The sequence below is a fragment of the Melozone crissalis genome, unplaced genomic scaffold (assembly GCF_028551555.1).
Source record: "Melozone crissalis strain CALT ecotype California unplaced genomic scaffold, PUWL_Pcris_2 ptg000086l_1, whole genome shotgun sequence".
Classification (NCBI taxonomy): Eukaryota; Metazoa; Chordata; class Aves; order Passeriformes; family Passerellidae; genus Melozone; species Melozone crissalis.
The window spans coordinates 1,703,710-1,721,500 of NW_026535863.1; the positions used below are offsets into that span (position 1 = coordinate 1,703,710).

The following is a 17,791-nucleotide window of genomic DNA, read 5'->3' on the forward strand; positions in this document are numbered from 1 at the left end:
TGCAGGAGCTCAGGGCACAAACAGAGGGAGGGGACACCTGAGTGAGGGACAGCTGATCATGGAATCATGGAATGGTTTGGGTTGCAAGGGACTTTAGACACCCTCTCATTCCATGTCCATGCCATGACAGGGACACCTTCCACTACACCAGGGTGCTCCAAGCCCCATCCAACCTGGCCTTGGACACTCCCAGGGATGGGGCAGCCACAGCTGCTCTGGGCACCCTGTGCCAGGGCCTGCCCACCCTCACAGGGAAGAAATCCTTCCTAACATCTAGCCCAATCTCTCCTCTTTCAGTTTTAAACTGCTCCCCCTTGTCCTGTCACTATTTGCCCATGTACAAAGTTGCTCTCCCTCTTTGTTACAAGCCCCTTTAGGCACTGGAAGGCTGAAATGTTCCTAAAGGATGGGGGAAATGTGGCCCCTGTTCTGGGAAACCTCTGTAGTGGTGGATGCAGGGAGAGAAGCCCAGGAGAACATTAACTCCAAGGCTGAGCTGTGCACCACAATCTGACTTGATTTCTTTAGGGACAGACTGACCTTTTCCAACTCAGCACCAGGGCAGCACAACCAGGCACGAGCTGAACCTGAGATAACTGCCTGGAAGAAGCTTGCACAAAGGATGTACTGCAAGCACCCTTCCCCATCATCTCACCATCCTGCTGGAGAGCTGGGGAAGGGCTGGCACATGGTGGCCTCATGCTGGCAAGAACCCACCAGAGCTGGAGGAGAACATGCTGCCAACCCAAAGCAGCCAGCACCCACCAGTGAGCCCAGCACCACGCACCAAGGGCTAATCCAAGCAGGAACAGCCTGAACTGACAGCATCAGGCACCAGAGGTGGCATGCCAGGGGGACAGACACACAGGCTGGGATGGGGGAGAGCAGCAAGCTGCAGGCAGAGCATGCAGGGACAGGGAGAGCAGGCATCTGACAGAGAGAAGGAGGAGCAGAGGAAGGGATAATAAATAGAATTGTCTATACCTCAGCACCTCCGAGACAGAGGAATCGCTGTCATCAGACCTAGGGGCAGAAAATTAGCAGGATTATGGGAGAGAAAACCCAGACTAGAGAAGGCAGCAGTGGAGTCAGAGGTGGAAGATTGTTATTGCATCCAAGCCAGTGTAGGACAGAGAGAAGGAGAGGAGGGAGGGAGAAGGAGAAGCACACATGGAGAACCAGGGGAGAGCAGAAGAGCAGGAGGAACAGACAGCAGGTCTCCATCAGGGAACACCAGCGCTGCTAGCAAGCCCAGAGCAGCACCTGACCTGTTGCCAGGAGAGGCTGGAGCAGCACTTGTGGCTGGATGCCAGTCCATCAGCTTCCTCTGAGCCCTCATCCCCTCACCCATCCTGCTCCCTCATCTTGCCAGGGCTCCAAGTCTGTCTGCAGGCAGAGGCCAGCACTGTGAGCTCAGAGGGCACAGTGGGCAGGAGCACAGCCCTGGCACGGCAGCTGCTCCATCACGGGGAGGAGCAGGGAGGTGAAGAGGTGACAGGACACTGGCTGGAGCCAATCCAAGCCCTGGTGATGCTTTATACCCCCACAGGACTCAGTACAGGCCATGTGCTATCCTAGTCTGGGTTCCCCTCCTCAGACACCCTCACCCCAGCAGGACTCACTTGTCCAAGGCAGATCCCTGGCTCTGGGTGCTCGTGAGACGGGAGAAGACGTTGCGGTCGTTGCGCGGACGGGTGGGTGGGGAGGAGGGCGGTGTGAAGCCAATGTCTGCAGGCCTAAGCCAAAGGATCAGAGGGACACATGACTTGGAACTGCTCACCTGGCACCTGACTGGGCCCAGAAAGAATCCTGGGCCACACAGCCCCCCTGCCCATGTCAGTGTTTGTCCCGAGCTCACCTGGCAGGCTGCCCACGGTCGTAGGATTTCCGCCGGGTCAGGGGCGAGGTGTCCGAGCCCCGGGACTGCCTGGGACTGCAGCAAGTGAACAAAGCAGAGTAGGTGCCTGCCCTGCCCAGGATCCCTCCACAATCAACACCTCTGTCCTCCCCCAGAAGAGCAAACAAGAGATTGGGCTGGAGTCACAATCTCGAGGCAGAGTGCAGAGGCTTTTGCCAGCCCAAGACACCTCCAAAAATGCTGATAACCCAGAGACGGGAGCTGGGGACCCTTGTGGTTGTTCTCCCTGCTTCTGAAGTATCCCCTGTCCATCTCCCCCCCTTCCTTCCCTGCTTTTGAAGCATCCTCCTCTCCATCTGCAAACAACACCAACACATTCCTACACACTCTCCAAGCCCTGCTGAGGAAATTCACCACTGCGTGCTATAACCAAGCATGGACAGATGCAGGATTGGGCTCCCCTACCCCTCTGCACCCCCACAGGCCAGGCACAGCTCCCCAGACCCCCTGAGCCTCCCAGGCACTGGTGGCCCACGCTCACAAGGTGCTGCCCCGGGTGGGCAGGCTGATGGTCCGTGACACCTTCTCCTTGTAATAGGGGTCCCGGATGGAGAAGCCGATCCCGTCCTCCTTGATCTCCATGAGGGACGCCAAGGACTTGGTGATGTTCTTGGTGGACACGTCCAGCGTGGGTCCCAGACACTCAGCTGACACTGCCTTCATCTGCCCCGAAAGCTTGGGCTCCCCCTAGAGCAGGGCAGAGGGCTCAGGGCGGGTACACGGAGGGCAGTGGGAGCAGCCAGCAATGGGGGCTGGAAGAGTTTGTGCTCTCTGGCCACAAACCAGTTCCCCCACGTCCCACTGGGATCCTCATCACAGCAAACATGACAGCCTGTACAGAACAGTGGCTGCTTCCCTCCATGGGGACATCTTCAGTGCCACTCAGATTTGGAAGGCACTGCCTGGTGTGGCGGGTGCTTGCCAAGTCTCTGGTGCCCCAGGACAGGACCACTGCACCAGGAGACCTTGGCTCTGCCCATCCATAAATCAGCCACACTGCCTTATGCCAAGCCTGGCTCACCAAGGTTCAGGCTGCAGAGCAGAGGCCTGAAGCATCACTGAACATCCCTCCTCCCAGGTTCTGTGACCAGTCCACACAAAAAGGCCAACTAACCTTGAACTTGAAGTCATCCTGGCTTGCTGAGCCCTTCATGGTAAAAGACTGGGAGATGCTGCAAGGAGAAAGGAGCAAAGATGGATCTTCAGTGCCAAACTCTCTTCAGAAAGCTGGTGCCACTGCTCCACCAGACTCCTTGGGTCACCCTCTGCCCCCCAGCTCCCTTTCTCCAAGGAATGACCAAGCCTTCACTCCCTGCTCGTGTCCAAGAGACATCCTGCTCCTCCCTCCAAGGGCTGGGCACAACAGAAAAGCTCAGGTGGGGCTTTGTTCATCCATGCCCCTCTACAAGGTCCATGAATGGCATCAGGCAGTGCCAGGCTGGGTGCTCACCTCCCATCTGAGGCCAGGCTGAACTCTGAAACTTCCTCATCTGTGCTGGTGTAGCCATTCTCTGTGAGAGGGAGACAGTGCATCAGCAGGGGGGACCCAGAGGGGACCCCACTGTCACCAGCCCCTCCTCCAAACCCTGCAGCAGAGGGGGCAGCCCAGGAGGGCATGAAGGATAACCCAGTCCTTGTCCCTGTTATCCATGGCCATGGGGAGTGACCCAGTCCTTGTCCCTGTTATCCATGGCCAGAAGGGCATGAGGGATAACCCTGTCCTTGTCCTTGTTGTCCATGGCCAGGGCACACAATCCCAGCCAACAGGGTCCTTGGGCAGGGTCCCAGCCACCTCCAGGTGCTTCCTGCAGGCCCAGTCCAGGTGAGCACCCAGCCCACAGCAGCACACCTGGCCTGAAGCTGCCCCTGCCTCAGGCCCCACCTTGCTGGACGTTGTGGATCAGTGCCTGCAGCTCGGGGTGGGACTCAGCCTTCTCCCTCAGGGCATCCAGCAGGGCGTGGTTCTGAGAGGAGTTGGCCACGTCTGTCTGCCGCAGGCGCCCCTCCAGCAGCCGGATCTGCGCCTCCTTCTGGGCCACCTGCAGCCCCTGCACAGGCAATGCTGGCACTCAGCAAGGTCCTGGCACCAGGTCCCCACCCTGGCACCCAGGAAAAAGCCCTGTCACACATGCACAGCCCTGCCAGCCCCACACCTTGTCGATGGAGGCTTTCAGGAAGTTGTCCAGCAGCAGCCGGGCTTCGGCCAGGGAGCAGGAGCTGATCACCACCGAGGTGTCCGTGGAGTCCAGCTCCTCCTGAAACACACAGGGACAAGGGCTGGATCAACAGGGTAGCTTTGCTGCTGGATGGGCCTCCATGGCAAGCACAGCACTTCCATCACCCTGCAAGCACTGCCCAGTCCAACCCTCACCCTCCCCAGTCTGCCCAGTGGCTTCTGTGTGTCACAGACATCTTTTTATGAAAATCCTTTTCTTGGGATTTTTTCTTCCTGAGAAGTTGAGAGGCCTCAGGAACAAAATGTAAACAATGGTTATCTGCTGCTGTGGAATGCAACAGGTGCATCTGTGATTGGTCTAATGTGCTTGTTTGTAATTAATAGCCAATCACAGCAGAGTTGGCTTGGACAGAGAGTCTGAGGCAGCTGCCTTTGTTATCATTCTTTCTTTTTCTATTCTTAGCTAGCCTTCTGAGATGAAACTTTTCCTTCTATTCTTTAGTATAGTTTTAATGTAATATATATCATAAAATAATAAATCAAGCCTTCTGTTACATGGAGTCAGATCTACGTCTCTTCCCTCATCCTAAGACCCCTGTGAACACCTTCACAACTGGGCAGATCCAGTCATGGGACTGTCCAGTGCTGAAGGGTTTATACACTGCTAAGGAAATTCTGGTTCCAGCACAAAACTAGAACATGAACAGGCACCAGGCTCACCCAAATCCACAACCCAAAGCCTGGTGTGAATTAACAGCAGCCCTTCTCCCCTGCAATCAAGGTGACAGCTGGGGACAAGCCAGGGGCAGCACACAGCCTCCATTTCAGGCTGCAGGCATTGAGGGGAGTTGGGAGCTGCCCAGTGGCATGCCCAGTATCACAACTGGACACAAAACCTAGATGGTTTCTGCTAGAAAAAAGCCAGTCAGTCCTCCTGGGATGTTTCCAGTGCATGAAGCAACAACCATGGGTACAAGTGACCACCAGCCCCGTGGGCAAATGGGGGCTGCAGTCTCTCTACAATTCCAGGGCAGCAGGACACAAGCATGTCCATGGACATGCAAGGATCTGCCAGAACTCCTCTCTGTAATTAATCACCTAATGAGAAGTGACTGTGTGGGTGAAGCCCCACCAAGAGTGACAGCTCACAGGACTCTGGGTCCTCTGAGCAGAGCCCAGCCCCAGCTGGCTGTGCCCAAGGATGCTCTTTCCACAGAGGGATGCTCTCATTTCCTCCCTGCCAGCCAGACCCAGTCCTTGCGCCCACCTTGGTCTCCTCAATCTGCATGATGGTGGCCTGGCAGTCTGAAATGCTGTCGTTGATGTAGTCAATGTTGGCCCCCAGCACCTCAATCTCCTCATTCAGCTCTTGCAGACCCTTCTGCTCCTTGGGGCTCTCTGCCTGCAGCTTTGCCCGCTTGCCCAGCAACGCCTCCTGCAGCAGCGACAGCTCCTCACGTTTCTGGGGGAAAAGGGAAGGGAATTAGCACTGTCCACATGGCCACCTCCCTGTCCTGCAGCCACCAGCCAGCCCTCTGTGTCCCCAGTGCCACAGCCACCTTGATGAGCCTCTCCATGTCTGCCTCGAGGTTGACAATGGTCATTCTCTGCATGACAATGTCGAAGATGCGCCGCTCCAGCGACTGCCACTTGAGGCGGGCAGCTTTGCTGAAGGTCTGGCTCGACCCCTTCTTGGGGAACTTCTTCCTACAGCCAGAGGGAAGAAGAGGCATTTGGGCAGATGGCCACACCGTGCTGGAGAGCCAGGCTTGCCCCAGGATCTGGGATCTGGCTGGCCAGAAACAGAGGATGGATCTGTGCTGTTTCTGCATTGCCCAACTGTAGGAATGTGCTCTCTGTTGAAGGAGTGACAAAACTGTCCTTTGTCTCTTTAAAAAGGAAAAAAGCCCAGAAGTTTCTTCCTTTGAATAGGTAAAAAGACATCTCATAGGACTTGGGGGACTTCCCCTCAAACTTAAGGATACCCAATTGGAAAGGAGCCAAAAAGTCCCGCCTAAGCAATTTACTAAAAAAAAAAATAACAAAGAAACTAATAGCTTTTGTGGGATGTTTTACCAGGAGCAAGAACCTCTTGCACCTGGCTCGGTCCTTTTCTGTAAAGAGTTTTGTTATTTTGCCTCTATTAAAACTTTTGTTTCCAACACTACCACAGAAGCCATCCTGCTGATTTTATACCTTCTAAGGTAGCTGAGCTATCTTGGGTGTGATACAGATCTCCAAGAGCTTATGAGACCTAGCTCGAGGAGACCATATATCACCCAACTTTTCCTCTTAGCAAAGCAGGACAAGAGATGAGTCCAGCAGGGTTTGCGCCACATTTAATCCTCATTGAGGGCCAGCTTTGACCTCAAGCCCAGGTGACAGTCACACTGCCAGCACAGCTTATCACAGGATCAGTGATTTAATATGGCTCAAGTGGACACTAAGCCATCCCTCAATCTCCACCACCTATCAAAAGCCAGGCATGGGATCCCTGGGATGTCTCACCCTCGACCACCCAGCCCCTCCCCTGACCTGGCAGGCCGAGCCCCGTTAATGGAGGCCGAGGAGTCTCCCAGGAAGTTGTTGATTTTCCTGTTCCACTGGCGCACGATGCTGGAGACGGAGCGAGCGCCGCTCTCGGGCTCGGAGGAGGTGGTGCTGGCCGAGACCTCGGCCCCTGAGTCCAGCATGGGCGGCTTGGGGCCCGTCCTGCCCGCCACCCTGTCGGACATGGGCTTGGCCAGACGGCGCAGCGCTGACACCTGCCCCAGGGAGGACAGAGAGGGGGTCTGTGGTGTTGCATTTTAGTTCAATGTATGCTCTGTGTCAACCCTTGAAAATGAGCAGTTTATTCCAAGCCTGTGATCCTCCCCTGAAGTGTCATGGATTTGTAACCCCATTGACCCAAGGCTTATTCCGTGCCTGCTATTAACCTGTGTGAGGGAGACCAGGCTCTCTCTTGGCCCTTTTCCTCCTAGGCTCTCCCTCTCTCTCCTCTTTCCCCCTTTCCCCCCTTCTCCCTCAGAAACCCTGCTGCTCCCAGGGGTGGGATCCCCAATAAACCCTCATCTAATCAGCACCCCCAGAAGGCATCTGGAGTCTCCTTGCCTGCCTGCTGCTACCAGGGAACACACAGCTTAGGGGGGATTCCATCAAAGGAACAGCAAATGGTGTCAGCTGGGCAGCCTCACCCAGCCTAAACCCATTGGTATCATCCCCAGGCCCCACAGGTCTGAGAGAAGCAAAGCAGCAAAGCCCAGGGACATTTGTGCCTCATGGGGCTCCCTCTCCTCCCTCACAGCCCACCCCTGCTATCAGGCTCTGCTGCTGGGGATGGGGAACTCTGCTGCTGCCTACATCCATTTCCCACCCGGTTCCTGAGCCATAAAACCCCTCCCTGCCTTTTGGGGACCCCATTCCCAAAGCCAGCCCTGTCTGAAAGATGGGATTTCTCTGAGCCAAGCACTGGGGCCCAGACCCCCATGGATGCTGGGGGCTATGTGGAGGAAACCCCCTTTCCTCACCTCCTGGGTTTTCCTCCGCAGCACAATTTCCTGCTGTCGCTTCTGAGATTCCAGAGCCCTGATCTGGAACTGCAGTAGTGAGAAAGAAAAAGACACCTCTGAGGTCCAGCCCAGATGTGGTTGCAGTTCCAATGCTCCCTTTGGCACAGTCTCACTCCTGATTTTAACAACCAGCAGGCTCCCAGCTTTGAGCTGGCTCTGGCTGCACGTTCCCCCCTCCCACAGTATCTCCCATAACTCCAACAGGAGCAGTGGGAATGCTTTGGGAGCCATTCATCCAGCTGTGCTCTGCTAGGACCTCCAGTGAGGCTTCACCAAGCTATCTGTGAGCACCTGGAGTGCCAGAGCAGGACAAACACCCCCTCCCCAGCCAGACCAGTCACAATCTTGAGGCAGAGTGCAGAGGCTTTTGGCAGCCCAAGACACCTCCAAAAATGCTGATAACCCAGAGCAGGGAGTTGGGGATCCTTGTGGTCCTTCCCCCTGCTTCTGAAGCATCCCCTCTCCATGCCTCCTGCACATGGTAAGCTGAGCTCTGACCTCCTGCCGGCGCTGCTCCTTCTTGAGCTGCGCGATCTCCCGGTTCCTCTTGGTCTCGGCCAGGCGGCGCCGCTGCTGCTCCTCCCGCATCTGCTTCATCAGCGCCACCTGCAAGGAGGGGCCGCTGTGCCACCGCCCCGGGGCACCCCACGCCCAGCACACAGCGCTCTGCGCTGCCACCAGAGTGCAAAACGCTGCTCCAGGCTCGGCCAGGATCCCTCCCCGCCCCGGCACATCCAGGTACCTTTGCCTTCTTCATCTCGGCCACCTCTGCCTGCAGCTTGCGCAGCTCCCGCTCGTAGCGGCTCTGGTTCTTGAGCAGGCGAGCGTGCTCCTTCTGGGCTGCCTGCAGCTTCTGCAGGTCCCTGTTCATCTCCTTCAGCCGCTTCTCATAGTCTGCCTTGATCTTGTTGGCTTTCTCCTCGGTGTAGCACTCCATGGTGCCTGGTGGGTGGGGACAGAGCTCACAATGCACCCCAGGATCTTCCTGTACCCACAGACCTGCCTGGAGGCACCATGCACTGCATCCCTCCCTGTCCCATCTGAGCCCCCTCACCCACCAGGAAGTGGGGTCTGTCTGGGAATACCCACTGGAAGAGCTCAGCACAGAGTGGAGATACAGGGCTGGGCTGAGCAGAGCTGCAGACTGGGACACACAGCCACACACAGGGGTGACCCTGCCCTGTTTAAGTCTGGAGATCAGCCACACCACTGGCTCTTTTGCCCCTCAGTTTCCCCAGGAGTCCCCTCAGCTCATGAAGTGGTGCTCAAGGCTGGAAGAGGCTTTGCCACCCTCCTGCAGCACCAGCAGGGTGCAGAGCTGTGCAGCTCACTGATGCTGCTCCCATGGCAAGACAAGCAGAGTCTTGGGGGTGCCAGGGATTCAAGGAGAGGCAGGGGGATGGCAAAGCTCTACCAGAGCAAGGGCTGGATGCTTTGACTTAGAGTTAGCTGGGTTTGAGCTGGAACTGGGGTCTGGAATGGGATCCCAAGGGTGAGGCAGCTCTCACTGAGGTTCTGCAGGACCCGGTCCCGCTCCAGCTGCGTGTCCCGAATCTTGTTCTGCAGCAGGATCAGCTTCTCCTCATACTGGTGCTTGAGGGTCTGCAGCCGCCGCTGGCTGTTCTCCAGCTCATCAATCAGCTTCTGCTTGATCTCAATCTCACAGGTCAGATCTGCCAGGTCAGCCTGGAAATTCACAGCTGGAGGCAGAGGAGAAAGTCAGATCACTTGCATGGCCCCACTGAGTCACAGTGTTGAAAATTGCAAGGCAAGATGTTTTCTATTACCATCTGTATGGCAGATTATCTTTTGTCAGTAGACAGTTTGCTTTATCTCTCTCTCTGAGTGATCACAATCACTCCTCCCTCTGGAGGGGACATCTGCTGATAACAGCTATTGAATGTCCCTGCATGGCTGATAAGAACTACAGCATCCCATTGGGAGATGGGAGCCCAGAGGGAGGAGCCAAGCATTCCTACCCGGATATAATCTGGAGATTCTGGAACACCAGCACAGCTTCTCCACTGGATTGCCCACAGGAACAGCAGCTGCCTCTTCTTCCACTGCATCTTCAGAGGCAGAGACTGCACCTTTCTACAGGATCCCTGCTCCTGCAGAGCCACCCCTGACACTGCAGGAGGGCTGAGCCACAATTCCAATGGGACTGCTGCCAACAGGCTGACCCACAGGGTGTCAGGTTGGGTTCTGACTCTGTCAGGGTTGTTCTAGTGTACTGCATTGTTTATTTTATCCTTTTTCTTTCCTTCCCTATTAAAGAACTGTTATTTCCTGCTCCCATATTTTTTGCCTGAGAGCCCCTTAATATAAAATTTGTAGCAATTCAGAGGGGTGGGGAGGGTTTACATTCTCCATTTCAGGGAAGGCTCCTGCCTTCCTTAGCAGAATCCTGTCTTTCCAAACCAAGACACACAGCACATGGAAAGGGCAGAGGAGCTGATGGGAACCCCCACTGCTGGGGAGTAGCAGCACCCACAGAGCACTGCAGCAGCCCTGGGGCTCTCCAAATCCCACAGAGCAGGCATGGCTGGGGCATGGTGAGCTCTGCCTCTCCCAGACCAGAGCTCACTGCCAGAGATGCCAGCAAGTGCCCCTCCATGCCCATGGCTGCACACAGATCTCCACTTTACCCTTCTCCTCTGCATCCGAGTCTGAGTCCACCAGGCTCTCTTCACTGGCCGAGTCCTCATCTTCATCCTCGCGCCCATCCTCTTCCTCACAGCCACTCTCATCCTGTTCTTCCTCTTCCTAAGAGATGAGTGCCTAATCTCAGCCAGCAGGATGGTCTGTCCTTCTCCCCACAGCTTCTCCCTCCTTTAAACCTGAGCCCACCCTACAGCCATGGGCCACAGCCCCCCAGGTGGGACTCAGCCTCCCACACAGCATGCCCAGGGGCTGCAGCACCATTTCTGGACCCCCAGCACATCCTGTTGAGAGGAACAGCAATTTCACCCATATATCCCTTCCTAGCTGACCCTTCTTCATCTATGCTGATTAAATCCAAGCTCCCAAAAACATGGACTCCTCGTTCTACATCCAGACTGACAGGGGAGTACCCAGCTTCTGCCCTGCTCCAGCATTGAGCCCTCAGCAGAGTGACTCTTCCAGCCTGAGCTTGGTCCCTGTCCCACGGATGGCACCTTCAGTGCTCCACCACCCAGACACCCCCACACCATGAACACAATGCCCACTCACCTCTTCCACCTCGTTCTCATCCGTCTCTTCCCCATTGTCCTGCTGCAGTTTCTGCCTCTTCTTAAACGCCTCCTTCTCTGGGCTGGGGGGAACAGAGGGGGGCTGGTGAGTCCCAGCATGAGAGAGGCAGAAACAGCTTCTGCTGGGCCACCCTCCCTCCTGTTTTTGGACTCTTGGGGTAAAACAGCCTCTGGAATTATGAGATGGGGAACAGGAGACCAAGGACCGAGGGAAGGGAAGGGAAGGGAAGGGAAGGGAAGGGAAGGGAAGGGAAGGGAAGGGAAGGGTGCAGGCTCTGGCTGTAGCAGGGCTGGGGGAAACAGGAGACTCAGCCCCACAGGGACAGACTGAGCCTCCCCCTTGCCAACACCTTCTCCTTGCGAACACCTCCCCTCACCTCTTCCTCTGCTGCCGCCGCTCTTTCTTCTTGAGGCGCTCCAGGTCCTGCTTGGCCCTCCGGAGCACGTCGGAGGCCTCGGTGTCCAGGGTGGCCGCGGGGCTGCAGATCCCAGCCAGGCCCGGGCCCGGTGAGGAGCCCACGGGGAACGGGCCTCGAGCAGAGACCCGTGAGAGGCTGCGCCGCAGGGACTCGTTCATGGACTCGCTCTCCAGCAGCTTCGTCCTGGGGAGTGGAAGCAGAGTCCAACAGGGGCCATCCCACTGGCCCTACAGGGGGTCTTGGCTGGGTTTAGAATCGCAGAGTGGTTTGGGCTGGAAGGGACCTTAAACCTCATCTCGTTCCACATTGCTGCTATGGAAGGGGCAGGGGTGCCTTCTACTCGACCAGGTTGCTCCAAGCTCCCTAGACTTGCAGATATGGAATAACCACTGCTGCTTTGGGCAAACTGTGCCACTGCCTCACCACCTCACAGGGAAGAATTTCTTCCTAACTTCTAATTCAAATCTCTCCACTTTTAGTTTAAAGCTATTTTCTCTTGTGCTATCACTATCTGTCCAAATTAAAAAAAAAAAAAATCCAGCTCTCTCCCTCTAACTTATAGCCTCCTTTAGGCAGTGGAAGGGGCTCTAGGGTCTCCGCAGTGTCTTCTACACACTGAACATGATGTGCTCAGATGGTGTGAGCTAGGGACAGAGTCACTACTAAGCCATTCCACCTCATGATGGGTCAGAAAGCCATAATGGTGGCAGACAGGGTATCAGGATCAAGCAGGAGACTGGCATGGACCCACCTTTGGGAGGCAGCAGTCCCTGAAAGACCCCAGGCACTTCAAATAGAACTTCTCCCTCCATTGTTTTGTGGAGATAATAAAAACTCTACAACTTTTGTGAAAGTTGTAAAGCCGGGATGTTTATTACAGCACTGGACGCATGTGGAAATTGTTCCCCTAAAATGACATGTATACCTCTGGGAGCTTCAGGTCCTTTTTTATCTCTCTCTCAGATAAATATGCATACAATTTCACAATAGGTTTATATATATTAATTTTTACAAATTTTGCGTACATTTGCTGGTAGTTCCTCTTTATCAGAAAGAATTCTTAAGTCAAGTTGACTTGCTCGCACAGCAGTCTCTGTCTCTCTCTATCACTCTCTGTCTGCCCCCCTCTTATCTCTGTCTTTCACTGAAGCAGTTTCTCTGAGCCTAGGCTTTTTGCAGCCAGACTACACAACAAGCTACATACTTAAAGATGTACCTTCCACCTAAATCAAAATAGATTTCTACCCTGGAAAATTTCTACTCTGCCTCACCATCAATGCCCATACCAAAGACAACAATAGCCAAAGCACTGCCTGCCACCAAGGCTGGGCCTCCTTCAACCCTGCATAGCAGCAGTGGAAATCACACAGCACTGAGCTGTGTGAGCCCCCCATCCCCAGCCCCTGGCCCCAGGAGCCCAGACCCCCCAGCAGTGTGCCTGCTCACCTCAGCTCCTCAATCTCCCGGATGTAGTTCTGGATCAGGGTGCCGATGGCTTCGTTCCCGTCACCTGCAGCGCAGAGACACCGCTGAGAGAGGCACACCCTGCTGTCCCCCAGCCCCTGGCCCAGCTGCTCCCTGGGCTGGCCCCCCATGCCACGCAGCAGCCCAGCCCCACCTGCTTTGGCCAGCATCATGTTGGCCTCCTGGCTCATGAGGTAGGTGACCCTGCTGTTGATGGCGTCGATGGCCTCCTGCATGGCCTTGACGCGCATGCGCAGCGCGCTGTTCTCCTTCTGCAGCATGGCGTTCTCCCGGAACAGGTCGCTGTAGCCCTCCGTGCCATCCTCCCCGATCACACGCTTGCCCTGGGGGCACAGGAGGGCAGCCCCTGAGGGCAGGGCAGGCTGGGGCACGGAGACCCACTTGGGGCACACAGAGACACACCTGGGACACACAGGCCCAGCTGGGACACACAGACCTACCTGGGGCACCTAGACACACCTGGGGCATGGAGACCCACCTGGGACACACAGACACACCTGGGACCCACAGACCCACCTGGGGCACCCAGACCCACCTGGGACACACAGACACACCTGGGACCCACAGACCCACCTGGGGCACCCAGACCCACCTGGGACACACAGACACACCTGGGACCCACAGACCCACCTGGGGCACCCAGACCCACCTGGGACACACAGACCCACCTGGGACACGCAGAGACACACCTGGGACACACAGACCCACCTGGGGCACCCAGACCCACCTGGGACACACAGAGACTCACCTGGGACACACAGAGACACACCTGGGACACACAGACCCACCTGGGGCACACAGACCCACCACTGCACCCCTGGGGGCAGCCCCACACAGAGAGCAGGGACCAGGAGAGTCTGAGCTGAACATGCCAAGGGTGAGAGAGGCGTTGGGGCTTCTCCCTGCCTTACACCCCCAAAACATGGCCAAGGTCCTGAGCTGAGCTCCTGTTTCTTGAGCCTCCTGACTCCTCCTTGCAGTTTCTCCTAGGGGGCAGGGGATGGGTCTGTCCTACTAAACCTGCCCCAACTCAAACACAAGGAGGGGCCTTTCTGCACCTGTCTCTGCCCCCTCACCAGGGCTGCTCCATCAGCTGGGTTTGCCTTTGGTGGAGTTCATTTTCCTCACAGCAGCTTTTGTGTGGTGCTGTGTTTGGGATCTGTGCTGAGAACAGCACTGATCCCACAGGGATGATTTGGCTCCTGCTGAGCCAGGAGCTGTTCTGCCCCTCATTCTGACCCACCAGCATTGGGCCAGGGGTGCACAAGGAGCTGGGGGGACACAGCCAGGACAGCTGTTCCCCACTCACCACAGGGATATCCCAAACCACAGGATGTCATGCTCAGCATATAAAGCTGGGGGAGGGAAGAAGAAACAGGGGATGCCTGGAGTGTTGCCCCAAGTCACTGTTACACTTGACAGAGCTCTGCTGGGCTGGGCATGGCTGAACACCTCCCTGTGATGGGACACGGGGAATGAGTTCCTTGGTTTGCTTTACTTCTTAAATTGCATCTAAACCAAGGAGTTTTCTCACTGTTACTCTTCCAATTCTCTCCCCCATTGTAGCAGGTCATGGGCTTGCTAGGGCCCTGTCACATACATCTTTTATGAAAAATCATTTTTTTAGGATTTTTCCTCTTGAGAAGCTGAGAAGCCTCAATAACAAAATGTAAACAATGGTTATAGAATGAAACAAGTAAATCTGTGATTAGTCTCATGTGGTTGTTTCTAATTAATGGCTAATCACAGTGAGCTGGCTCAGACAGAGAGCCCGAGCCACGAGCTTTTGTTATCATTCTTTCTTTTTCTATTCTTAGCTAGCCTTTTGATCAAATCCTTTCTTCTACTCTTTTAGGATAGTTTTTATATAATATTTATCATAAAATAATAAATCAAGCCTTCTGAAACTTGGAGTCAAATCCTCATCTCTTCCCTCATCCTAAGACCCCTGTGAACACGGTCACAGGGCCCTGTGGAGAGCATAGGCCTAAAGATAGGAAATGCCAAGTCATGGCAAGCCCTTGTCTTCTGCCTTTCAGACCCCAGCTTATCTCTCTATAATCCCATAGGTCGCTTCTCCTTGACCTCTGCTATTGGACAATTCTGGATACCCCTATACCCTATATAATGGGCTGTTTTAGCTCATGCTGGTCAGAAGAGCCCTGGCTGGAACCCTTCACAGACCCACAATAAAGACATTGCTGTGGAACTCCAGAGCAGCCTTCTCTCTCTCTGCATCTGCCAGCCGGCCTGCAGCACCTTAGCAAGCAAAAGAGCTGAACTCAAAAGAGCTGATAATCACTAAAGAGTTGATGTTCCTTATGCTTGCTAAATGCTGCCAGTGACTGAGAGCTGCTTGGGTTTTGGGCAGTCTGTCCCACAGAGGACTGAGCTATCCGGCCCATGCAGCCTGCTTGGGGGCAAACCTGCTCTCAGCAGGGACACCCCATCCTACTGGGGGCAGTGAACAGCTGGCTGCAGGGCTTCCCTTGCTGGGGACAGCAGGACCTGGCCCCACTCACTGCCTTGTACTCCATGAGCTCCATCTGCAGCCGGGCGATCTCGGCGCGCAGGGCGCTGATCTGCTGGCTCGTCTTGTCCTGGTTCACCACCACCTTGTTCTTGATGTTGCGAGCGCGGTTGGCGTACTTGAGCGTGTTCAGGGTCTCCATGAAATCCCGGTCAGAGGGGCTCACGCAGGCAATCATGATGGTTTGGCTTGGGGATGCAAGGGCAGGGTGAAAGACAGTCCCTGCACAGCTCAGCAATGCAGCAGGTGCAAACTCAGGGCTCAGCACACACCACATGCCCCCCAGACACCCATCCTGGATGGGAGCCCATCCTGGGCCCCTCTGGGTTTGAACTGGGTTCATTCCTCTCAGAGCCAGAGCAGCCAGAGCACCCACAAGACCCCTCAAGCACATCACACAGCACTGGGCAAAAGCAGCCTTTCCTCAATGCCTCCCTCTTTGGAGAAGAGGCAGGGAATTCAATCCCATTCTGGGCACCAACACTTGCCAAGTCCCAGATCTGTCAGGGCTCAGGAGAGCTTTGCATCAGCTGATTCTGCCAAAGCTGCTAATTGCACCTGAGGCTGATGATGCCTTTACATCTGCAAAGTCATGCTGTGCCTGGAAGAAGGCATCTCTCCCTGTCCTGAGACAACTCCTCCATAGCTCCAGAGCCCCCTCAGCCCCATGGGCAGGGGGATAGCCCCTGCAGCCCTCAGCCCAAGCTCAGCCCCCACCTGGGACCCCCTTACCTGTTGCCCCCGAGGGAATCCTGCAGCAGGCGGGTGAGCTTGGAGTCGCGGTAGGGCACGTGCACGACCTTCTTGCTCTGGTCTCCAAGGGCACTGATGACATTCCCCAAGGCCAGCTACCAACACAAAGGGAAGCCCCCCAGATTCAGCCCTGGCTGAGGATACAGCACATCAGGCTTTGGGCATGTACTGTGGCACAGGTTTGGGTTGCACAAGGGGCAGGCGTGGGGCTGTCCTTAGCCTGGGCTGTGCCTCTCTCCATGCTGCACTGAGAAGAAGCACCAAGCCCCAGAGGGGGTTTTTTAGCTCTGATTAGCAGATCTCACCCTTTTGGGAGCTGCACCCCTGTGCCCAGCTGCACCCCTGCCCACAGCACGAGTCTCCTTTGGCAGCAGAGCTGTGCTCCCACCATTGGCACTGTGAGACAGCCCAAACCCCAGCCACGACAGCAGTACCCCAACAGCCCAGGGCAGCTCCAGGCAACACCCAGCAGTGTTAGAGGTTTCTCCTGTCAGGCTTTGCCCTGGCAGCCCCCCTGCCCAGCAGTGCAGCCCTACCAGCCCACAGTTGATGGAGATGCCCTCCTTGGCTCTCTCGCCCGTGGCACCCGTCCGCTTCAGCCTCTCCGAGCCAGCCAGGTCCACAAAGTGAAACTTGGCTGTCAAGGTCTCGTACTCAGCAGCAGGTTGGGATCCATCCAGAAGGCTGCTCACCTCCTCATTCACCTGCAGCCAGGGACACACCAGGGGTCAGCACCCCAGAGGCTCCCTGGCCTTCACTGAGACATCAGCCAGAGTCTGAGCGTTCACCCTCCATATCCAGCCCCCCAAAGATGGGGACAGCATCCCAAGAGCAGCTTGCTCTGAGCCATCCTGCCCAGGATCAGCTCACCCTCAGCTCCCATTAAATCCTAATGCAGGCTATGACTGGAAAGAAAAATCCCTGCTTCTCTTTGCTAGACTTCAAACCCTCTCCCCTTCCCAAGGGAACTCCATGCATCAGCTGGGTATGGAACCCAAGAACACCCTGGCCATGAGGCAGGAGCACATCTCACCAGCTCTGGGCGGGCACACACTCTCGTCTGGCACAGGTAAATAGTGAAGATGGCATGGGATCTGGAGCTCTGCACGTTCATCTGGGTGCTGGCCGTGGTGCGGGAAAGGGCTCCTTGCTTTAGGCACTGGATCAGCTGCAACGACACCAGGCAGGGAAGGAAACCTTAAAGCACCATTCTAGGGAGTCAGGACAGACCCTGTACAGTTCAGTGGACACACTGACCTTTTCCAGAACACCTCCAGCACTGCACTCCCACCCTGGGAGAGATCTCCCCCTCTCGGGAGTTTTGCTGTTAATTGCAGCTCTGAGATTTGTGAAAAGTCTCTGTTTCAGCCTGCGTGTCCAAAGAACGAGCTGGAGTTCTTCAGTTTTCGTTCTTAAAGTTGTTTATTAATTCTTATCTATAAAATTTTTCTCCTGCTCAGCCAAGGTCCGCTCAGCAGGGCAGCCACAGGCACTCTGACTGCCCTCAGGGCAGTGTTGTCTTTTTATACTACAAACTACGTATAACATATTTACACTTAATTCCCAATACCCATCACCTATGTTAGACAGTGCACTTCCACTCTAAACTAATCCCAAAGTGCCAACATCACTGCAGAAAATAGAGGTGAAGAAGAAGAGGAAGAAGAGGAAGAAGGAGAAGGAGAAGGAGGGGAAGGGGAAGGGGAAG

The 17,791-nt window shown here is 55.6% G+C and overlaps 1 protein-coding gene across 5 annotated transcripts in view; it reads right to left on the bottom strand.

Moving 5' to 3' along the window:
* KIF21B (kinesin family member 21B) overlaps positions 1–17,791 on the bottom strand; it is a 51,532-nt gene that overhangs the window by 14,469 nt on the left and 19,272 nt on the right. For 3 of the 5 annotated variants that reach the window (XR_008484001.1, XM_054290809.1, XM_054290807.1), the window contains exons 5-28: positions 17,117–17,251; positions 16,620–16,787; positions 16,063–16,178; positions 15,323–15,518; positions 12,934–13,123; positions 12,762–12,825; positions 11,274–11,498; positions 10,877–10,958; positions 10,312–10,429; positions 9,172–9,363; positions 8,406–8,605; positions 8,162–8,269; positions 7,622–7,690; positions 6,630–6,859; positions 5,654–5,801; positions 5,362–5,556; positions 4,072–4,173; positions 3,801–3,966; positions 3,369–3,429; positions 3,033–3,090; positions 2,400–2,605; positions 1,859–1,933; positions 1,623–1,736; positions 985–1,023 (exon numbers count right to left, since the gene is read on the bottom strand). Coding sequence is in view for 4 of the 5 variants with exons in the window: in XM_054290809.1 (XP_054146784.1) it covers positions 985–1,023; positions 1,623–1,736; positions 1,859–1,933; positions 2,400–2,605; positions 3,033–3,090; positions 3,369–3,429; positions 3,801–3,966; positions 4,072–4,173; positions 5,362–5,556; positions 5,654–5,801; positions 6,630–6,859; positions 7,622–7,690; positions 8,162–8,269; positions 8,406–8,605; positions 9,172–9,363; positions 10,312–10,429; positions 10,877–10,958; positions 11,274–11,498; positions 12,762–12,825; positions 12,934–13,123; positions 15,323–15,518; positions 16,063–16,178; positions 16,620–16,787; positions 17,117–17,251 (3,257 nt within the window). In the remaining variant the exon portion in view is untranslated. The remainder of the gene's footprint in view (positions 1–984; positions 1,024–1,622; positions 1,737–1,858; positions 1,934–2,399; positions 2,606–3,032; positions 3,091–3,368; positions 3,430–3,800; positions 3,967–4,071; positions 4,174–5,361; positions 5,557–5,653; positions 5,802–6,629; positions 6,860–7,621; positions 7,691–8,161; positions 8,270–8,405; positions 8,606–9,171; positions 9,364–10,311; positions 10,430–10,876; positions 10,959–11,273; positions 11,499–12,761; positions 12,826–12,933; positions 13,124–15,322; positions 15,519–16,062; positions 16,179–16,619; positions 16,788–17,116; positions 17,252–17,791) is intronic. The other 2 variants (XM_054290810.1, XM_054290808.1) reach the window with 1 other exon arrangement.